This window comes from Zalophus californianus, chromosome 1 (assembly GCF_009762305.2).
Source record: "Zalophus californianus isolate mZalCal1 chromosome 1, mZalCal1.pri.v2, whole genome shotgun sequence".
NCBI classification, from domain to species: domain Eukaryota; kingdom Metazoa; phylum Chordata; class Mammalia; order Carnivora; family Otariidae; genus Zalophus; species Zalophus californianus.
Window position 1 is genome coordinate 161,239,022 of NC_045595.1, and position 16,819 is coordinate 161,255,840.

The following is a 16,819-nucleotide window of genomic DNA, read 5'->3' on the forward strand; positions in this document are numbered from 1 at the left end:
GTGTATTTATTTATTTATTTTGTTCTTTTTTTTGGTTCCTTAGTGTTTAAATAAGAGAAAGAAGACAGTTTGTGAGAAAATTATGATGAAAAAACAGTTTTGTTTTTCACTTCTAGGCTGACCATTTAGTTCATTTTCCTGAATGTTTAAGTAACAGAATATCTGATATATCCTAAGGCATTTCCTTAAAGAAAAAAAGAAAAAGAAGCAACTCCTTTTATAATACAGCCATAAGCAAAATGACGAAAACACAGAAAAGTGGCAAATATTCAGATCTTCAGAAGGAACTCATACATCAGTTGACATATACAGGACTATTTTTTTTTTTTAAAGATTTTATTTATTTATTTGACAGAGAGAAAGCGAGAGAGGGAACACAAGCAGGGGGAGTGGGAGAGGGAGAAGCAGGCTTCCCGCCGAGCAGGGAGCCCGATGTGGGGTGCCACCCAGGTGCCCTGACATATACAGGACTATTTTTAAAAGCCTACTAGTGTTGAGAGAGCAATTCCTGTTAACATCGGTTGGAAATTGGGACACCTGGGTGGCTCAGCTGGTTAAGCGTCTGCCTTCAGCTCAGGTCATGATCCCGGGGTCCTGGGATCGAGTCCCGCATCGGGCTCCCTGCTCAGTGGGGAGCCTGCTTCTCTTTCTTCCTCTGCTGCTCCCCCTGCTTGTGTGCTCTCTCTCTCTCTGTCAAATAAATAAATGAAATCTTTTAAAAAAAGATATCTATAATATAAATCACGTCATATCCTTCCCCTTTTTTTAAAGCCCTTAGTGGTTTTCCGTACTTTGGGATATAATTTATACTCCCAGTAATGCTTCCAGTTTCTTGCATTATTTGGCCTTTGTCCACCTCTTTGGCTGTTTCTCATGGCATTTACTCCCTTGCTTATAACACTCCAGCCATACCTGCTGGCCCTTCATTTGAAGCTCATCTCAGATGTCATCTTATGAAAGAGGTCTTCCCTGATCATTCTGTCTGAGGGCCACACTCCTGTTAATTCTCTATCACATTATCCTGGTTCTATTTTCTTCACTTAATGCTTTTAGAAATTATTTCGTTTATTTGTTTCTAATCTGTTTTTCCTACCATGACATAAATTGTTATGGGCAGGGGTCATGTCAGTGTTCTATACCTGTGCCCAGAACTCCGGCCACCATATGTGGGAGTCTGTGAGGTGTGCTTTGAAAACCACGGGATGTGGTTTCTGACAACTTTGTGGATTGTTATGCTTACAGTAGCATTCATAGGCTGTTTCACCTTGGACACCGTTACATACACTCTTTGAACTTAAATTTCCTCATCCATAACATGGAGATCATCATCATAGTATCTACTATGTAGGTTTGTTATAAATATTGACTAGGCAGTGCATGTGAAGTATATGATATAGTCCCTAGCATATACTAAACAGTAAATGGTAGCTAATGTTGTTATTATGGATACCCTCACCTAATACCCAGCCCTTTATAAGAACATGCGATAGAATGTCCAGTTGGCTTCAGATAAGCAGAGTGTCTGGTAGCCCTTACACACCACACACCAGGTGTGCAAGTCTGCGCACAGACTGACACTGGTTTCCAGAGTTCCAGAGCATGCATTCAGGTAGGCCAACTGGGAGACCCATTTCTACCTTTCCTTGTGTCCCTAGGAGCATTCTGGTTTCTGGGGGTATGTGTATTTTGAAGTTCAGATGATTCTTCTCTAGAATTTCAGAATGCCCTGGAGAGATCTGGAGAATGACTCTGAGAGTCTGGAACAAGTGGCCCTTCTTCCCCAGGGAGCGTCAGACCTGAAGCCATTCTGCCCTGCTCGGTCTTCCATGGAGCTGGCTAAGGGCCAAATTCATGGAAAATGACTAGTGGTACAGATAATTATAACACATATAATGTATTGGCACTTATCAAGTGGCATGTACTGTGTTCAGGGTTTCACAAACAGATGATCTCCTTTAGTGTATTTGTCTTCATCAACAGCCCTGTGATCTAGGTCTTCGTAGTTCCCTTTTAGAGACGAGGAAATTAAGACTCGGAGTTTATACTCTGTTTACCCAAGGTCATATGGCTAGGTCTGTCTGACCTCCTTCAGTATATTACGGTTAAGATCCTGGTCAGAGATCATGGAGCCTGACAAGAATCCTTGTCACTGGGCTGACCCAAGAGGTATGGATTTGCCCTAATGTCCTGAGATATGTGTGACATCCTGACAACTGGACCTGTGGCCAGTGTCAATGATTCATAATTTCTTTTTATTTAAAGATTTTATTTATTTATTTGAGAGAGAATGAGAGAGAGAGAGAGAGCATGAGGGGGTAGGGTCAGAGGGAGAAGCAGACTCCCTGCCCAGCAGGGAGCCCAATGTGGGACTCCATCCCAGGACTCCAGGATCACGACCTGAGCCGAAGGCAGTCGCTTAACCAACTGAGTCACCCAGGCACCCAATGATTCATAATTTCTAACCACCTATATGTCTTTGTCAATTATAGAGGAAGCTTCAGATATCATTTACTTCGGAACATCCAAGAAACGGTCATCAACCTTGAAGTTTATTGGGCAATATGGTAATGGTCTTAAAAGGTGAGAATTTTTTTTTTTCCTTTAAGGCATGTATTATTGATACTGGGAAAAATATTTATTTAAAGGCAATCTTATACAGAATGATCAGGTTTGTAAAGCTCAAAACATATATATAAACTGGAGAGTCCTGCCTTGTTTTGGGATTTCCATACCGATAACTGACTTGAATCTTTACATTTGTAAATTTAATTCTCACATCGGGGATGAATCGTCTCTCAGGAAGCAGAAGCCCTGTACTTCAGAGCTTCCTTGAATCTCTATGTTTCTCTTGTTTTTCAGAGCATAGGTTAGTGCAGGTGTAGTTATGTGTCCATAATTATTATTTTATTAGTCTGCCTCAGTGTAAGGTGAGTTCAAGGGTATATCGTCACCCGTGTGACACCTGCTATGGACAGATGATTGTTCTTTTCTTGAGTCCTGGACAACCCCTTATTTCTAGCTGTCCTGTCTCAAACAAGGGTATGGAGCTGGATTGGTTCAAATCCATCTGCTTTACTTTGAGAAAAAAAATAATATTTTCACCCTTTTGGTGATGGGTCAGCAAAACAGGGGAGTTACTTCTATGAAAGAACAATTCATTACAGTGCAGATTCGTGCCCGCCTGTTTTTTCTTTTCAGTGTTTGAGAGGTAAACCAGTATGTTCTTGTTTTTTAATACAGTGGATCCATGAGGATTGGGAAAGACTTTATTCTTTTTACAAAGAAGGAAGAAACGATGACCTGTGTGTTTTTTTCTCAGACATTCTGTGAAAGAGAAGGTCTTACTGAGGTAAGAGTTGAGATTTTCCTTTGGTTTCCATGGTAACAGTGTTGTTTTCATTTACCATCTCAGGAGGTGAAGTCTATAACAGTTCTTTTCTGATTATGATTTAGAAATTTAGGAATGTATTTGGGAAGTGGAGAGAGGGTGGCTGGACATTCTGGGGGGGGGTCATTGGAGGCATGTCCTGTTGACCATTTTTTTTTTTTTTAAGAATCTATGGCCACTTATTTTTCTTGGGTAGCATTTTTTTTAATAGATTTTATTTATTTATTTGAGAGAGAGCGAATGTGAGCATGAGCGGGGGTGAGGGGCAGAGGAAGAGGGAGAAGCAGGCTCCTCTCTGAGCAGGGAGCCCGACGCAGGACTCGATCCTAGGACCCTGGGATCATGACCTGAGCCAAATCAGGTGTGTAACCAACTGAGCCACCTAGGTCCCCCCCTGTTGACCATTCTTGAGTGGGTTATTAACTCAAGGCAGTTTTCAGAATGTTATTTTCATTATCCATGTACCCGAATCTCCCAGAATAAGAGGCTCCCTTTGGCACAGTGACCTTTTTGGAAGGAGCCTGCAAAACATTTCCACCATTTGTGCCATAAATGGATTATCATTTTAAAAATAAATATTGGATTAAAAGACTTGGAATACAAAATCTAAAGAAACTGAGTGCAAAATAGATTTAAAATTGTAACCCCAGTAACCATAATTTCAACTCCATTTGATGACCTAGCTACGCTTTATTACTTTCCAGTGTCTGAGTTTTACTATTCACAATGTCAGTGTAATTCAATACAGTAGATGCAGGTTAAGGAACGACCCAGCACTGGTTAGACCCTGTCGAAGGTAGAAAACCAGCAGAAGATCATCTGACCATCAAAGGGGTCATGAAATATAGGCAAACACCTGTGAATTGGATACCTAACAAAATGAGGGTGTTTAAAAAGAATGCTGTTCAGTGAGTATGCATTTCTGCTGTTACAAAATTGTCAAAAGCAATGGTATGGATGGAGAGATTAGAGAGCCTCGATTGGTTGATGAGGGTTTTATGCAGTGAGTACCACTTGCAGCTGTAAAGGCTGGTATGTGGAAAGAAGTGGTACGCAGCAACTCTCAGACCTGGACAGGAGTATGGGGTTGGAAGGACAGTGGGGATGTGAGGCTGTCCCCCAAGGGTGCAGCATGCCCACCGGCCACAGTGGGGTGGGGCCGGCTAAGCAACAAGTCTGTAGGCAATAGGGAGTAGCTGAGTGGGAGACTGTTAGAAAGAAAAGCAATGCTTTAAGCATTTATGTTGCCATTTATGTATGTAAAGGCATGGAAAATTGGGCCAAAGCTGAGGTTATAGCTTTCCTAACTAACATGGGCCATTTCCTTTTTTTTTTTTTTTTAAAAAAAAAAACCAAAAAACTAAAACCAGCAACCCCCTCCCATTTCTACTTCAACCCAGGCAATCTCTTTCAACAATATTAGCTGATTTTTTTTCACTATTTTCCTGCATATCTCTATATAACATACTTGTATTACTACTTCTTGATTTGATGTATTATGTATTGATTGCTCGTTATAAAAGGATTTATATATTATTATTTCATCTGTTTGTTTCACACATACATACCTTTCCAATTCTCTACCCTCAAGGTAGCTCCATTGTCATTTTAGTTATGCTAATGTTCAGTATTTACGTTGGAAGACTATATAAACACTATTCACACTGTATCCTGTCATAAACTAATTTTTTCCTTTTTCTGCATAATTTTTTCTTTTCCCTGGAATTAGTAATTGTCTCCTTAGTGTTCTATGTACTTAGCACTGTCCTGAGTATTTGCTTGGTTTTCTGTCTTAATCACTATGTTAACCCCAGTCTCCTGCTCCATTCTTCTCTGTCCCATCTTCCTGAAGACTCTGCCCTGGAATCTTCTTGCTGCGTCTCACTCCTGCTGTCCACGGCTGGTGTTCTGCTGTGCTCCCAGGATCTGCCTTGGCCAACATGTCTTCTGTTAGCTTTCTTAATAAGGATGAATGAGAAGTCAAGTATTTTGAGACCTCACATGCATGAAAATATTTTTATCCTACCTGAACACTCAGTGATAGTTTAGCTTGGTGTTATTTGTGGGTTGGAGTGAATTTTCTTTCAGGAATTGGAAGCCATTGCTTCATTATCTTCTTATTTCTAGCATTGTCACTGAGAAGTCTGAAGCCATTTTAATTTCTGAGTCTTGTGTGTGACTTACTCTTTTTTTCCCCCCTTCTACTCTTTGAAGCAGTAGAATCTTCTTTGTCTTCAATGTTCTGATGTAAGTATTTTGCTTTTGGGTGGGTCTGTTTGCATCCATTGTGCTGGTTGCTTACTGGACATTTTCAATCTGGAAATACACGTTCTTCAGGTTGGGAACGTTTTCTGTAATATTTATGATTTTCTTTCATTCATATTCTCTTTTCTCTGTTTTTGCAACTTCTGTTCTTAGATCTTGGACACCTGGAACTGGTTCTTAAATTTTCTTGTCTTTTCTCTCCAATTTTCTTTTGTTTTTTTTTTTTTTTTAAGATTTTATTTATTTATTTGAGAGAGAGAGAGAATGAGAGATAGAGAGCACGAGAGGGAAGAGGGTCAGAGGGAGAAGCAGACTCCCCGCCGAGCAGGGAGCCCAATGTGGGACTCGATCCTGGGATTCCAGGATCATGACCTGAGCTGAAGGCAGTCGCTTAACCAACTGAGCCACCCAGGCGCCCTCTCCAATTTTCTGTGTTTTATTTTCTGGGAGATTTTCTAACATTTATTCTTCCAACCCTTTCATAAATATTTTTCTGTAGTCATATTCTTCATTTCCAAGAAGTGTGTTAAATTCTTTCAGTATTCTTTTTAAAAGACATATAGTTCTGTTTCATGGATACAATATTTCCTTTTAGCTCTCTGAAGATATTAACAATGATTGACTTTTCTGTTCCCTTGAGATTTTCATCTTCCTTGTATGGTTTTTGTTTCCAGTGAGTTGCTTTGTTTGTGCTTGTTTATTTGGTCTGTATTTATCATATTAGAGGCTTTTCTCTGATGGCTGTCAATCCTGAATACTTTAAATAGAGTATTCCAATACAATTTCGATCGAAAGCTCTGAGAGGGTGGGGTTGGGGGTGGGGCGCTTTGCAGCTATGAGTGTCACAATAGTGAGCCCTAGCTGAGCTGATTATTGGGAAACCCTCAATGTAATTTTCTTTATGTCTTTCCTTCTGGGCTAGTCCAGTTTCTCAGAGAAGACTCCTACAGTCTTCTGCCTGAAGGCCTAGCTGACAGCTTTCTGGGACCCAAATGAGAGAAGAGATCTGGGTTCTCAGCATCCAGTTATGTGTACCTTAATCCCTTTGACAACTGTCAGGTCCCCCTGACAACTATGCCTGACATATCCTCTAATCCAGAAATGCTTTGTTGTACTCTTTCCAGAGAAGCAGCATCCAGTCTCTGTGGAGGTGGGGGAGCTGGTGCCAGATGGGGATCTGGATGCTACTTCTATTTCACTTCCCCCTTTATCCCACCCCCAGCGTGAACTCATGCCATCAATCTCTGAGCCTTTTAGCGTATTCCAAATTGTAAACAGGCTGGTTCTTCCGGCGTGGGCCTCAGATTGGTTTTCCTGGATTTGCTGTCATGTACTGTTCAACTTCTAAAGTGCTGATACTGTTGTTCCTTCTGCCGTCCTACCCGTATTTCATTAGGGGCTGAAGTAGATTCCATCTGTCCCCACATTCGACAATGGAGCATTTTAATATAAAACGCTGAGTATACATAATTGTTTTGTGTCTTTTTCTTATAAAACTAGCATACAGGGGGAAATAAACCTTTAACTTTGTGTTTTGTAATTTGGCTAGATGATGAATGGTCTGAATTAGGATCAGATGAAAGGATGATGGTTTTTATTTGTGTACTTCATAGTAAATTGATGTGTGTGTTTTTTTAATAGGTTATTGTTCCAATACCTTCATGGTTAACAAGAACCAGAAAATCTGTCACAGATGATCCTCAAAAATTCTCAACAGAATTGTCTATAATTTTTAAGTACTCTCCATTTAGAAATGAAGCCGAACTGATGCAGCAGTTTGATCTGATCAATGGGAAATGTGGTAAGATCATCAAATCTCTGAAGTTTTGTTAGAAGTACTTGTTTTTAGTGTCTTTCAAAAGATACTTTACATACGCTTTTAGATTTTTTCTATTTATGATACCATGCAGGATCTCACATGGGGGCAGTTATTCATTATATCCACATGAATTTTGTCTTAAGTGAATCCAAACACAAATAGCTCTAAGTCCCTGATACTGGGAGAAAGACTTGTACTTGCACGAGCTTGGTGAAGACTGGATGCAGAGAGGATGACATAGTCTGTGACCATAGGGAATCCATAATTCCTGTACTACATAGCAGAGTTAGGAGATGTTTACTGTAGTGTCTATGATTAGATGATCTTACGTATGTAAGACAGCAGTTTATAAGCCAGTGAATCCAGGTTTCTGAGGCAAAGAGTTAGCAAAAGCTTTGTGGACATTTTCCACATTAACAGATCTTTCTGTATGTTCTTTATTTCTGTCAACCTGCACTGGCTTTCTACTCAACATGTAGAATGCACTGTGTCTACTAACGTTTTCCAGTGCCAATCTTTCTCCAGATGTCCACCTTTCATATCTAGAAATAAGAATCCTACTCTAGAGAAAGCTATGTGCATTTTCCTTTTTGCAACTCCTTGTTTTATATAATGTTTTAGTGAAATTCTGAGAAATTCGTTTCTGACTTGGCTTGTATTACCTCCAAAATTTCTTCTCTAATTTGTGGCATTTTGTTTAAAAATGATTTTTTTCATCCTTCCCCTTTTCTTTTAGAAGAAAACTAGTGGCAATTCAATAAATATTAGTCTTATTAATGTGTACATGATATACCTTTTTTTATTTTTAGAAAGAGATTATGTGCAAGCTGTGGGGGAGGGGCAGAAGGAGAGGGAGAGAGAGAATCTTAGGCAGGCTGTATGCTCAGTGTAGAACCTGATCTGGGGCTCCATCTCACGACCCTGCGATCATGACCTGAACCGAAATTAAGAGTTAGACGCTCAACCGACTGAGCTACCCAGGCGCCCCTATACGTGACATACTTTAAGGACAGCTAACGTTAATTTGTTAGTTGATTTTTAACTGTGAAATGCTCATGTAAATACTAAAGGGTGTACTGTTTCTTGAATACTTTTCTAAGTGCTTTATAAAAATTAACACATTTAATTCTCAAAATAATTCATGTGCTCCATTGTGGAGATTAGAAAACATTAGGTTCAAAGAGGTTAGGAAATTTATCCAAGGTCATTGCAACCGGTAAATGGTTGATGCAGGATTTAGATATAGGCATTCTTAGTCACTGTGCTGTTTGTTCTCTCTTGAGTTTTAGTACTACCAAGAGAGGTGTAATTGGCTGTTCTTTTACTTTCTCTGACAGTCCTGTTTGTCTTTGTACCATACTCAGTTTTGTAAAGAATTTGGATTATTTTGTTAGCTATGCCTTAGAGCAGGGGTCAGCAAATGTGGCCTGCAGGTCAAACCCAGCCATACTTGTTTTTGTAAATAAAGTTTTATTGGAATACAGCCACACTCATTCATTTATATATTCTCTGTGGCAGCTTTCATGCTACAGTGATGGAGGTGAGTTGTGAGTAAACGTGACAGAGACCATTTGGCCTGCAAAGCCTGAAATGTTTGTTATCTGGCCCTTTACAGAAAAAGTCTGACAACACCTATTATGGGGTCTAAAAACAACTCTTCATATTCGTACAAATTTTTAAAACTCATCTTTGTTCTTTTGTGCATCGATTCCATTAATGAGACCTTTACCCACAATACAAATTTAGCTCAGACTCCTAACAATTTTCATAAAGCAAATTATGAAAAAGTGCCAAAGTGTAAGAATCCACATTGAGAGACTTACAATGAATTGAATAGGAATAAGCACTATAATGTAGAAACTCAAAACTCTTTGGCAGAGAGTGGAATTTGCCCTGAGACTTATATCTTGGAACTTATCCAAGCACATTATTTACTGAAGTACAGAAGGAAATTTGGTCTAGAGTAGGCTTAATTCCACAGATGAGATAATAGCACCATGACTAATATTTAGTGTAGTTAAAGTATTGACAAGTCAAACGTCCTTTTTTTCTACTAGGTACTTTGCTGGTTGTTTATAACTTGAAGCTTTTGCTTAGTGGAGAACCAGAATTGGATGTCAAGACTGACAAAGAAGATATACTGATGGCTGGAGCTCTTGAGGAGTGAGTAGTGTGTGTGTTTGACAGAATGTGTGTCAGTAAGGACAGCGAGCCGGCTTTGGAGCTCTGCATCCTAGTTCTAGGTCTAAGGCCCCTGTCCTTCGGTTCTAGGACAATTCATTTTATCCCAGTTACAGATGAAGTAAGTTAGGCTAGACCAGTGATTCCCAAACCAGGCTGACCCTCTGAATGACCTGGATAGCTTCTTAAGAAGCATAGGATCTTATCTTATCCCAGACTCTGCTGAGTAAGAATCTCCCAATATCAGGCCTAGGAATCAGTATTTTTCACATGTGACTCCGAGGTGGCAGCACATTTGGGAACCACTGGCATAGCACCTCTAAACTTCTCTAATTCCAAAACTCCTATTTTATGAATATTAAAACTGAAAAAAAACCCTCAGAGTTCATTATCCGTTACATATCATTAAAAATGGGCATCAGTATGGTGTGAAGCAAAAAGAAATACGACCAGCTGACAATTCAGAATGACCTTATGAACTTCATACTTGTAGTTTATAAGTGAATAAATTGACACATTCATTTTTCTTGGCTATTAGGGATCCGTAGGAAACAGAATAAAGAAGCATTGGAGAGCATGAGTGAAAAGTATGGAGAAATAATGAAATAGTGACTGAACCTAAGTTTCTCCAGAATAACTTCGTATTTGAAACTTACCAGCTTGAGCCCACAGTCTCTTAGTGTCAGAACTCTGGAGCTAGAAGGGATTTTGAAGGAATTAAATTCATTCCGATTCATTTTAATTAAATACTGGTATTGTCCAGTGGAAATGTAATGAGAGACACAAATATGAACCCTATATGAAATCTAAATTTTCTAGTAGCCATATTAGGAAAAGTAACAAGAAACAGGTCAAATTAATTTTAATAATGTTTTATTTAATCTGGTATATGTAAAGTAAAATTTTAATATGAAAAATAGTAATGAGACATTTTATACTCTTTTTTCCCTACTAAATCCTTGAAACCTCATGTGTGTCTTACACAGATAGTGCGAGTCAGTTTGGACTAGGGCCCAACAGCCACATTTGGCCAGTGGCTGCCATATTGGACAGTGCAATTTTAGATTAAGAGATTGAGACCCAAGTAAATACATAAACATAACAGAGAATTTCTTTATCTTTTGCCTTTGAGGTGAAATTTGAAGGGCCCTTCCCAGTTAGAAAATTTAATGTTTGATAATGTACTTTTAGATTATCTTTTCTACTTTTTTCTAATTTATATTTTTCTTCATTTCATTCTAATGCATAATTCTTGATTTACACAGAAATGAGGGTTTTTTTTTTTTCTTTTGGAAAAAAAATCCAGCCTCATTACTGTTGTACAAATGCTGGGAACCCTTTTGGCAACATTAACATGCCGATATCAGAAAGGAGGCCCAGAACTGTTACCAGCACCTCCATTACCACGTCCCCCTTCTCCCTGGTCCTGCCCTTCTGTCTAACAGCTGCTTCCAAAACCAATATCTCATGCTATTTAAAAGCTCTGAGCCCAAATTTTCAAAAAGTTATCTGTCAGAGTGCCTTGGCATTTCAGCACTAGCATCAGAAAACAAACACATTAGTGGAGGAATAATTTGACAGCTAATTTCTTTGGGAAAAAGTTCTTACTGTTTCCAGATTGTTTAATGAAGTCAGAAGCTTCTTAGGCCATTTAAACAGTTAATCACAGAATGAAGAAAATGGATCAGATCCATGATATGTATAGTTTAATTTTGGAACATGGACCACATTGGATTTGTTTGTTTGATTTTTTCAACAACATTTTTTTGTAGTTTAATCATAAGAAAGGCCTTTTTAAGACGGGGTGGAGGGTTTATGAGGATGAATTGTACAGGAGACATTATTTCTCCAGAAAGGGTGCTATCTGTACATTTCATAGCTTCTGATATGAGTCTCGCAATAGTGCAAGGAGGGAGAGCAGTGCGCCTCCTGGGGGGCGGGGATGATGTATAGTTTTCCCCTCTGAAAAGTCAGTGGGCTCTGACATTAACACCCAATTCCTCTTAATTAAGGGACTGGGAAAACGTTAACTCTTGCAGCTGAACGAATCCTCTAGTGGAAGACGGATCTTTTTCTGACTGTGCTTACATTTATGACTTCTGAGACTTGAACTGCTAACCAAGAACAGTTCACATAATCTTGGTTTTAAAAACAAGTGGTTTAGTAATGTAACAACTCCTTTGCCACTTCTTTTTCTTGTGGTTATGGTGTCCCCCTTAAAGCTGCTGGGTATTCTTCCTCTGTTCAAAACAAGTTTCAAACCTTGGAACTATGCAGTTTCCACCTTTGGTCTTAGATGGTGTGGTCCTGCTGATTTTGAAAATAATTTAATTTTCTCCATAGAAATAGGAAAATTCAAGCTTTCAGGCTTTTTTTTCTGACACTTTTTTTTCCAGTTTTATTTATTATAAAATAAAAAATGAAACAATATTTTAAAAATTTTTAAAGAAAATTTACATATCATAATTCTTAATTTTTGTTATTCAATTCTAGTGTTTTTTTAAATGTGATTTCTCATTTTTTTCATTTATGATTTGCTTCTGAACTTTAAGTTATTATGTAGTCTTGGTAAGTCTCATTTCATAATGATTTCTTGATAAGTGGTTTTACAGTAGTCCATTGAATTGATTCATCATAGTTTTTATAACCATTTATTTTTGGATAGTAGCATTGGTCCCAGTGTTTCACATTATTTATAGATAATATTGAAATAAGCATTTTCATACAGATGGATTTTTTTATTCTTTTGAATTTTTTTTTAAGATTTGATTTATTTGAGAGAGAGAGAGAGAAAGAGCCCCATGAGCAGGGGGGAGAGGCAGAGGGAGAGGGAGAAACAGATTCCCCGCTGAGCAGGGAGCCCGATGCGGGGCTCGATCCCAGGACCCTGGGATCATGACCTGAGCCAAAGGCAGATGCTTAATGACTGAGTCACCCAGGAGCCCCAGAATTTTTTTTTTTTTTTTTTACAGACAAATTCCCAAGAAGGGAACTATTGAGTCAAAGTGTCTGGACTTTCATATAGTTCTTGTGAATATTTGGTATCAGTTTTAAACTTTGCAGTCAAAACCCTTTATCTGCTTTGGGCTGAGGCTCTACAACCGTAATCCAACCATCAGCAGGGCCTTGTTGCAAGATGACAATAACCTCATGAAAATTTCATTAGGAGTGATGTTCAAGTACACAGGCAGTGGCATGTGCTTTGGCAATATCAATCTAAAGACAACCTGTTGTCACTTAAATTAAAAAAAAAAAATGTAGATAGATAAGTCATCTCAGAATTTCACAATCAGATGAGGCAGAAGTTTGCATTTAACATGTGATATATAAAATCAGAATTTGAATCTGTGAATGTGGCATGTGGAGAGTGCCAGAGAATCATACATAGTTGCAGGGTGATATGCAGAAAGTGGATTATATCTGCAGGGAAGGAATCTGCTATGTTAAATTTACGCAAAGTGCCCTAAAAGGGAAGATGACAATATGAAAAATAACTTTGTAAGAGATCAAAAGAAAGTCAAGACTTTGGAACAAAGAGGCCAGGGAAGGGCCGAGAATATGGAATATGAATGAAAATAATAGTGAACTAAGGACAGGAAATAAGAGGTTTCTTCAGAGCCGGCTTAGACAATGTTTGTTAATTTATGTTGTGGTGATTTTTTGGAACTCCAGACTAAGTCCCACATCTCAAACTTTTGCAAATTTTACCCCTACCCAGGTTTTGTTTTTGTTTTTGTTTTTTTTCCTTTGAATTAGTCAAAACAAAATCGGGTTAACTTGTTCTCTCCTTCTCTGGTGGCTGTTAGTAAGCTTTAGTTACAATCACACAGATGATTAAAATCAGAGTGATTTGCAGAGGTCCTCTATTGATTGAATGCAGTAGCACTGAGCAAATGGAAGGTGACAGGTCATAGAGGGGAGGGTATGAAATGCCTCACATGTGGTCAGTATCAATTGGCATCTGCAGAATTGACAGGGTTGTAATTCTCCTTCTGTATTCCGTACCCAGAGAGTCTGTGTAGATAGCAGGTATGGAATTACTCTATCATTCAGATGTTTTAAATTTCATTCATAGGACATAGAATTCTTTATGTGGATACCAGCATGGAATTATAATTTCATAACTGAGATCTTGAAATTTCATTTAAGGTATGCCACCAACTCCTGGATCCAAGTGTTAGTTTTCTTCACGCTCTCCTGTCTCTCACTCTTCATTGTAGTCTACCTGGGACAGTAATCTTTGGGGCAGTGGGTGGAGTGGGCCTCTGTAGTACACAAATATGAGTTGATTGAAAACGACTCAAACGTGCATAAATACATCAATCAGTGTAACAGTGCTTTCTCATTCTCTACCCCAGCGTGCCCTCCCCCCAGTCTCTCTTCTATAGAAGTCATTCTGCAACTTGGGTTTTTTAAATATGTCATCTAGATTTTTCAGTATTTGTCAGTTTCTATTAAAGTCACACTTTTTTCTTCTTAGCTTTTTCTTTTGATGTAATTTAGACTTTTCAACAGGGTTGTAAAGACAATACAGAGAATTCCAATATACCTTTCCCTCAGATTCCGCAGATGTTGCTACTCTCACACTTGTTTTATCATTCTTCCTTTCCCTCTCCTTCTCTTTGTACATGGTAGGGATCCATGCATTCCTTTTAATTTTAAGGGTAATAATCTGTCACTACCAGTATTTTGTGGCTAAAGTTGTCTTAGATTTGGCTAGTGGGAGCCTGTTCAAGCTGTCTTTTTTATTTTTATTTTTTTTAATTTAAATTCAATTAATTAACATATAGTGTATTATTAGTTTCAGAGGTAGAGGTCAGTGATTCATCCGTCTTCTATAATACCCAGTGCTCATTACATCACGTGCTCTCCTTAACATCCATCACCCAGTTACCCTGCCCCTCCACCACTCTCCCCTCCAGCAACCCTCAGTTTTTTCCTATGATTAAGAGTCTCTTATAGTTTTTCTCCCTCTATGATTTTGTCTTTGTTTTATTTTTTTCCTCTCTTCCCCTGTGATCCTCTGCCTTGTTTGTCCAATTCCACTTACCAGTGAGATCATATGATAATTGTCTTTCTCTGATTGACTTATTTCACCTAGCATAATACCCTCTAGTTCCATCCATGTTAATGCAAATGGCAAGATTTCATTTTTTTGATGGCTGAGTTATATATATATACACACACACACACCACATCTTCTTTATTCATTATATATATAAATGCCACATCTTCTTTATCCATTCATCTTTTGATGGACATCTAGGCTCTTTCCATAGTTTGGCTATTGTGGACACTGCTGCTATACACATTGGGGTGCATGTGCCCCTTCAGATCACTACATTTGTATCTTTGGGGTAAATCCCTAGTAGTGCAATGGCTGGGTCGTAGGGTAGCTCTATTTTCAACTTTTGAGGAACCTCCATACTGTTTTCCAGAGTGGCTGTACCAGCTTGCATTCCCACCAACAGTGTAAGAAGGTTCTGTTCCCTTTTCTCTGCATCCTTGCCAACATCTGTCATTTCTTGACTTGTTAATTTTAGCCATTCTGACTTGTGTGAGGTGGTATTTCATAGTGGTTTTGATTTGTATTTCTCTGATGTCAGGTGATGTGGAGCATTTTTTCATGTGTCTGTTGGCCATTTGGATGTCTTCTTTGGAGAAATGTCTGTTCATGCCTTCTGCCCATTTCTTGATTGGATTATTTGTTCTTTGGGTGTTGAGTTTGATAAGTTCTTTATAGATCTTGGATACTAGCCCTTTATCTGATACGTCATTTGCAAGTATCTTCTCCCATTCTGTCGGTTGACTTTTGGTTTTGTTGACTGTTTCCTTTGCTGTGCAGGAGCCTTTTATCTTGATGAAGTACCAGTAGTTCATTTTTGCCTTTGTTTCCTTTGCCTTTGGAGATGTATCTAGCAAGAAGTTGCTGCAGCTGAAGTTGAAGAGGTTGCTGCCTGTGTTCTCAAGGATTTGGATGGATTCCTGTCTCACATTTAGGTCTTTCATCCATTTTGCGTCTATTTTTGTGTACAGTGTAAGGAAATGGTCCAGTTTCATTCTTCTGCATGTGGTTCAGCCTGGCTTTTGTGTTCTTTTGACATATCACCATCATTTTTAAACATTTTCTGACATCATAAGGTGTTCCAGGCTCATATTATACTTCTTCTGTTGCTGTAATGCAATCAGCCATTTCTCCAAGGAATCCTGGTTTCTTTTATTGGATAATTGTAGTCCTCATTTTTTAAAATGATTTTTTAAAAAAGTCTGTAAAGTAATAAATTACTATACATTGTTGTATAACAGTTTTTGCATAATATTCAGTTATTTTTACATTGATATATTGTACATCAATACTCCCTTACTGATGATGGGAACTTAGTTTGACTTCACTTTTTCACTATTTGAACAATGCTGATATATTTTTTTAAGATTTTGTTTATTTGAGAGAGAGAAAGAGAGAGCAGGCAAGCAGCAGGGAGGTGCAGAGAGAAGGGAGAGAGAGAATCTCAGACTGTCCACTGAGCGCAGAGCCTGATACAGGCCTTGATCCCAGGACTCCAAGATCATGACCTGAGCCGAAACCAAGAGTTGGCTGCTTAACTGACTGAGCCACCCAGCTGCCTCGGCAGTTGATCTTTTTTTAATTAAAATTTGTATTTAGGTAATTGTAGACTCATAAGCAGTTATAAGAAATAATAGAGAGAAAGCCTGTGTACCCTTTGCTCAGGTTCCCCATTGCTGTTACTTTGCTAAACTTGGAGTACAATATCACAACCAGGATATTGACATTGATGCAATCTACCTAGCCTGGTGCAAATCCACCAGTACATCAGCACAAGGATCCTTCTTGTTGCCTTTTTCTTTTTTTTTCTTTTTTTAAAGATTTTATTCATTTATTTGAGAGAGGGAGAGAGAGCGTGAGTGAAAAAGCACAAGCAGGAGGAGCAGCAGAAGGAGAAGCAGACTTCCTGCTGAACAGGGAACCCCGATATGGCATGAGCCAAAGGCAGCCCCATTTAACTGAGCCACCCAGGGCCTTTTTTTTTTTTTTTTTTTTAAGATTTTATTTATTTGACAGAGAGAGACATAGCAAGAGAGGGAGAACCAGTCTTCCTGCAGAGCAGGGAGCCCGACGTGGGGCTCGATCCCAGGACCCTAGGATC

At 38.7% G+C, this 16,819-nt stretch overlaps 1 protein-coding gene across 1 annotated transcript in view; it reads left to right on the forward strand.

Annotated features, from left to right (window-relative positions):
• The window catches only part of MORC1 (MORC family CW-type zinc finger 1), a 171,955-nt gene that overhangs the window by 14,129 nt on the left and 141,007 nt on the right, over positions 1 to 16,819 (forward strand). Inside the window, exons 5-8 of the mRNA XM_027581731.2 lie at positions 2,490 to 2,580; positions 3,241 to 3,349; positions 7,295 to 7,454; positions 9,530 to 9,635. Of these exons, the coding sequence (XP_027437532.2) occupies positions 2,490 to 2,580; positions 3,241 to 3,349; positions 7,295 to 7,454; positions 9,530 to 9,635 (466 nt within the window). The remainder of the gene's footprint in view (positions 1 to 2,489; positions 2,581 to 3,240; positions 3,350 to 7,294; positions 7,455 to 9,529; positions 9,636 to 16,819) is intronic.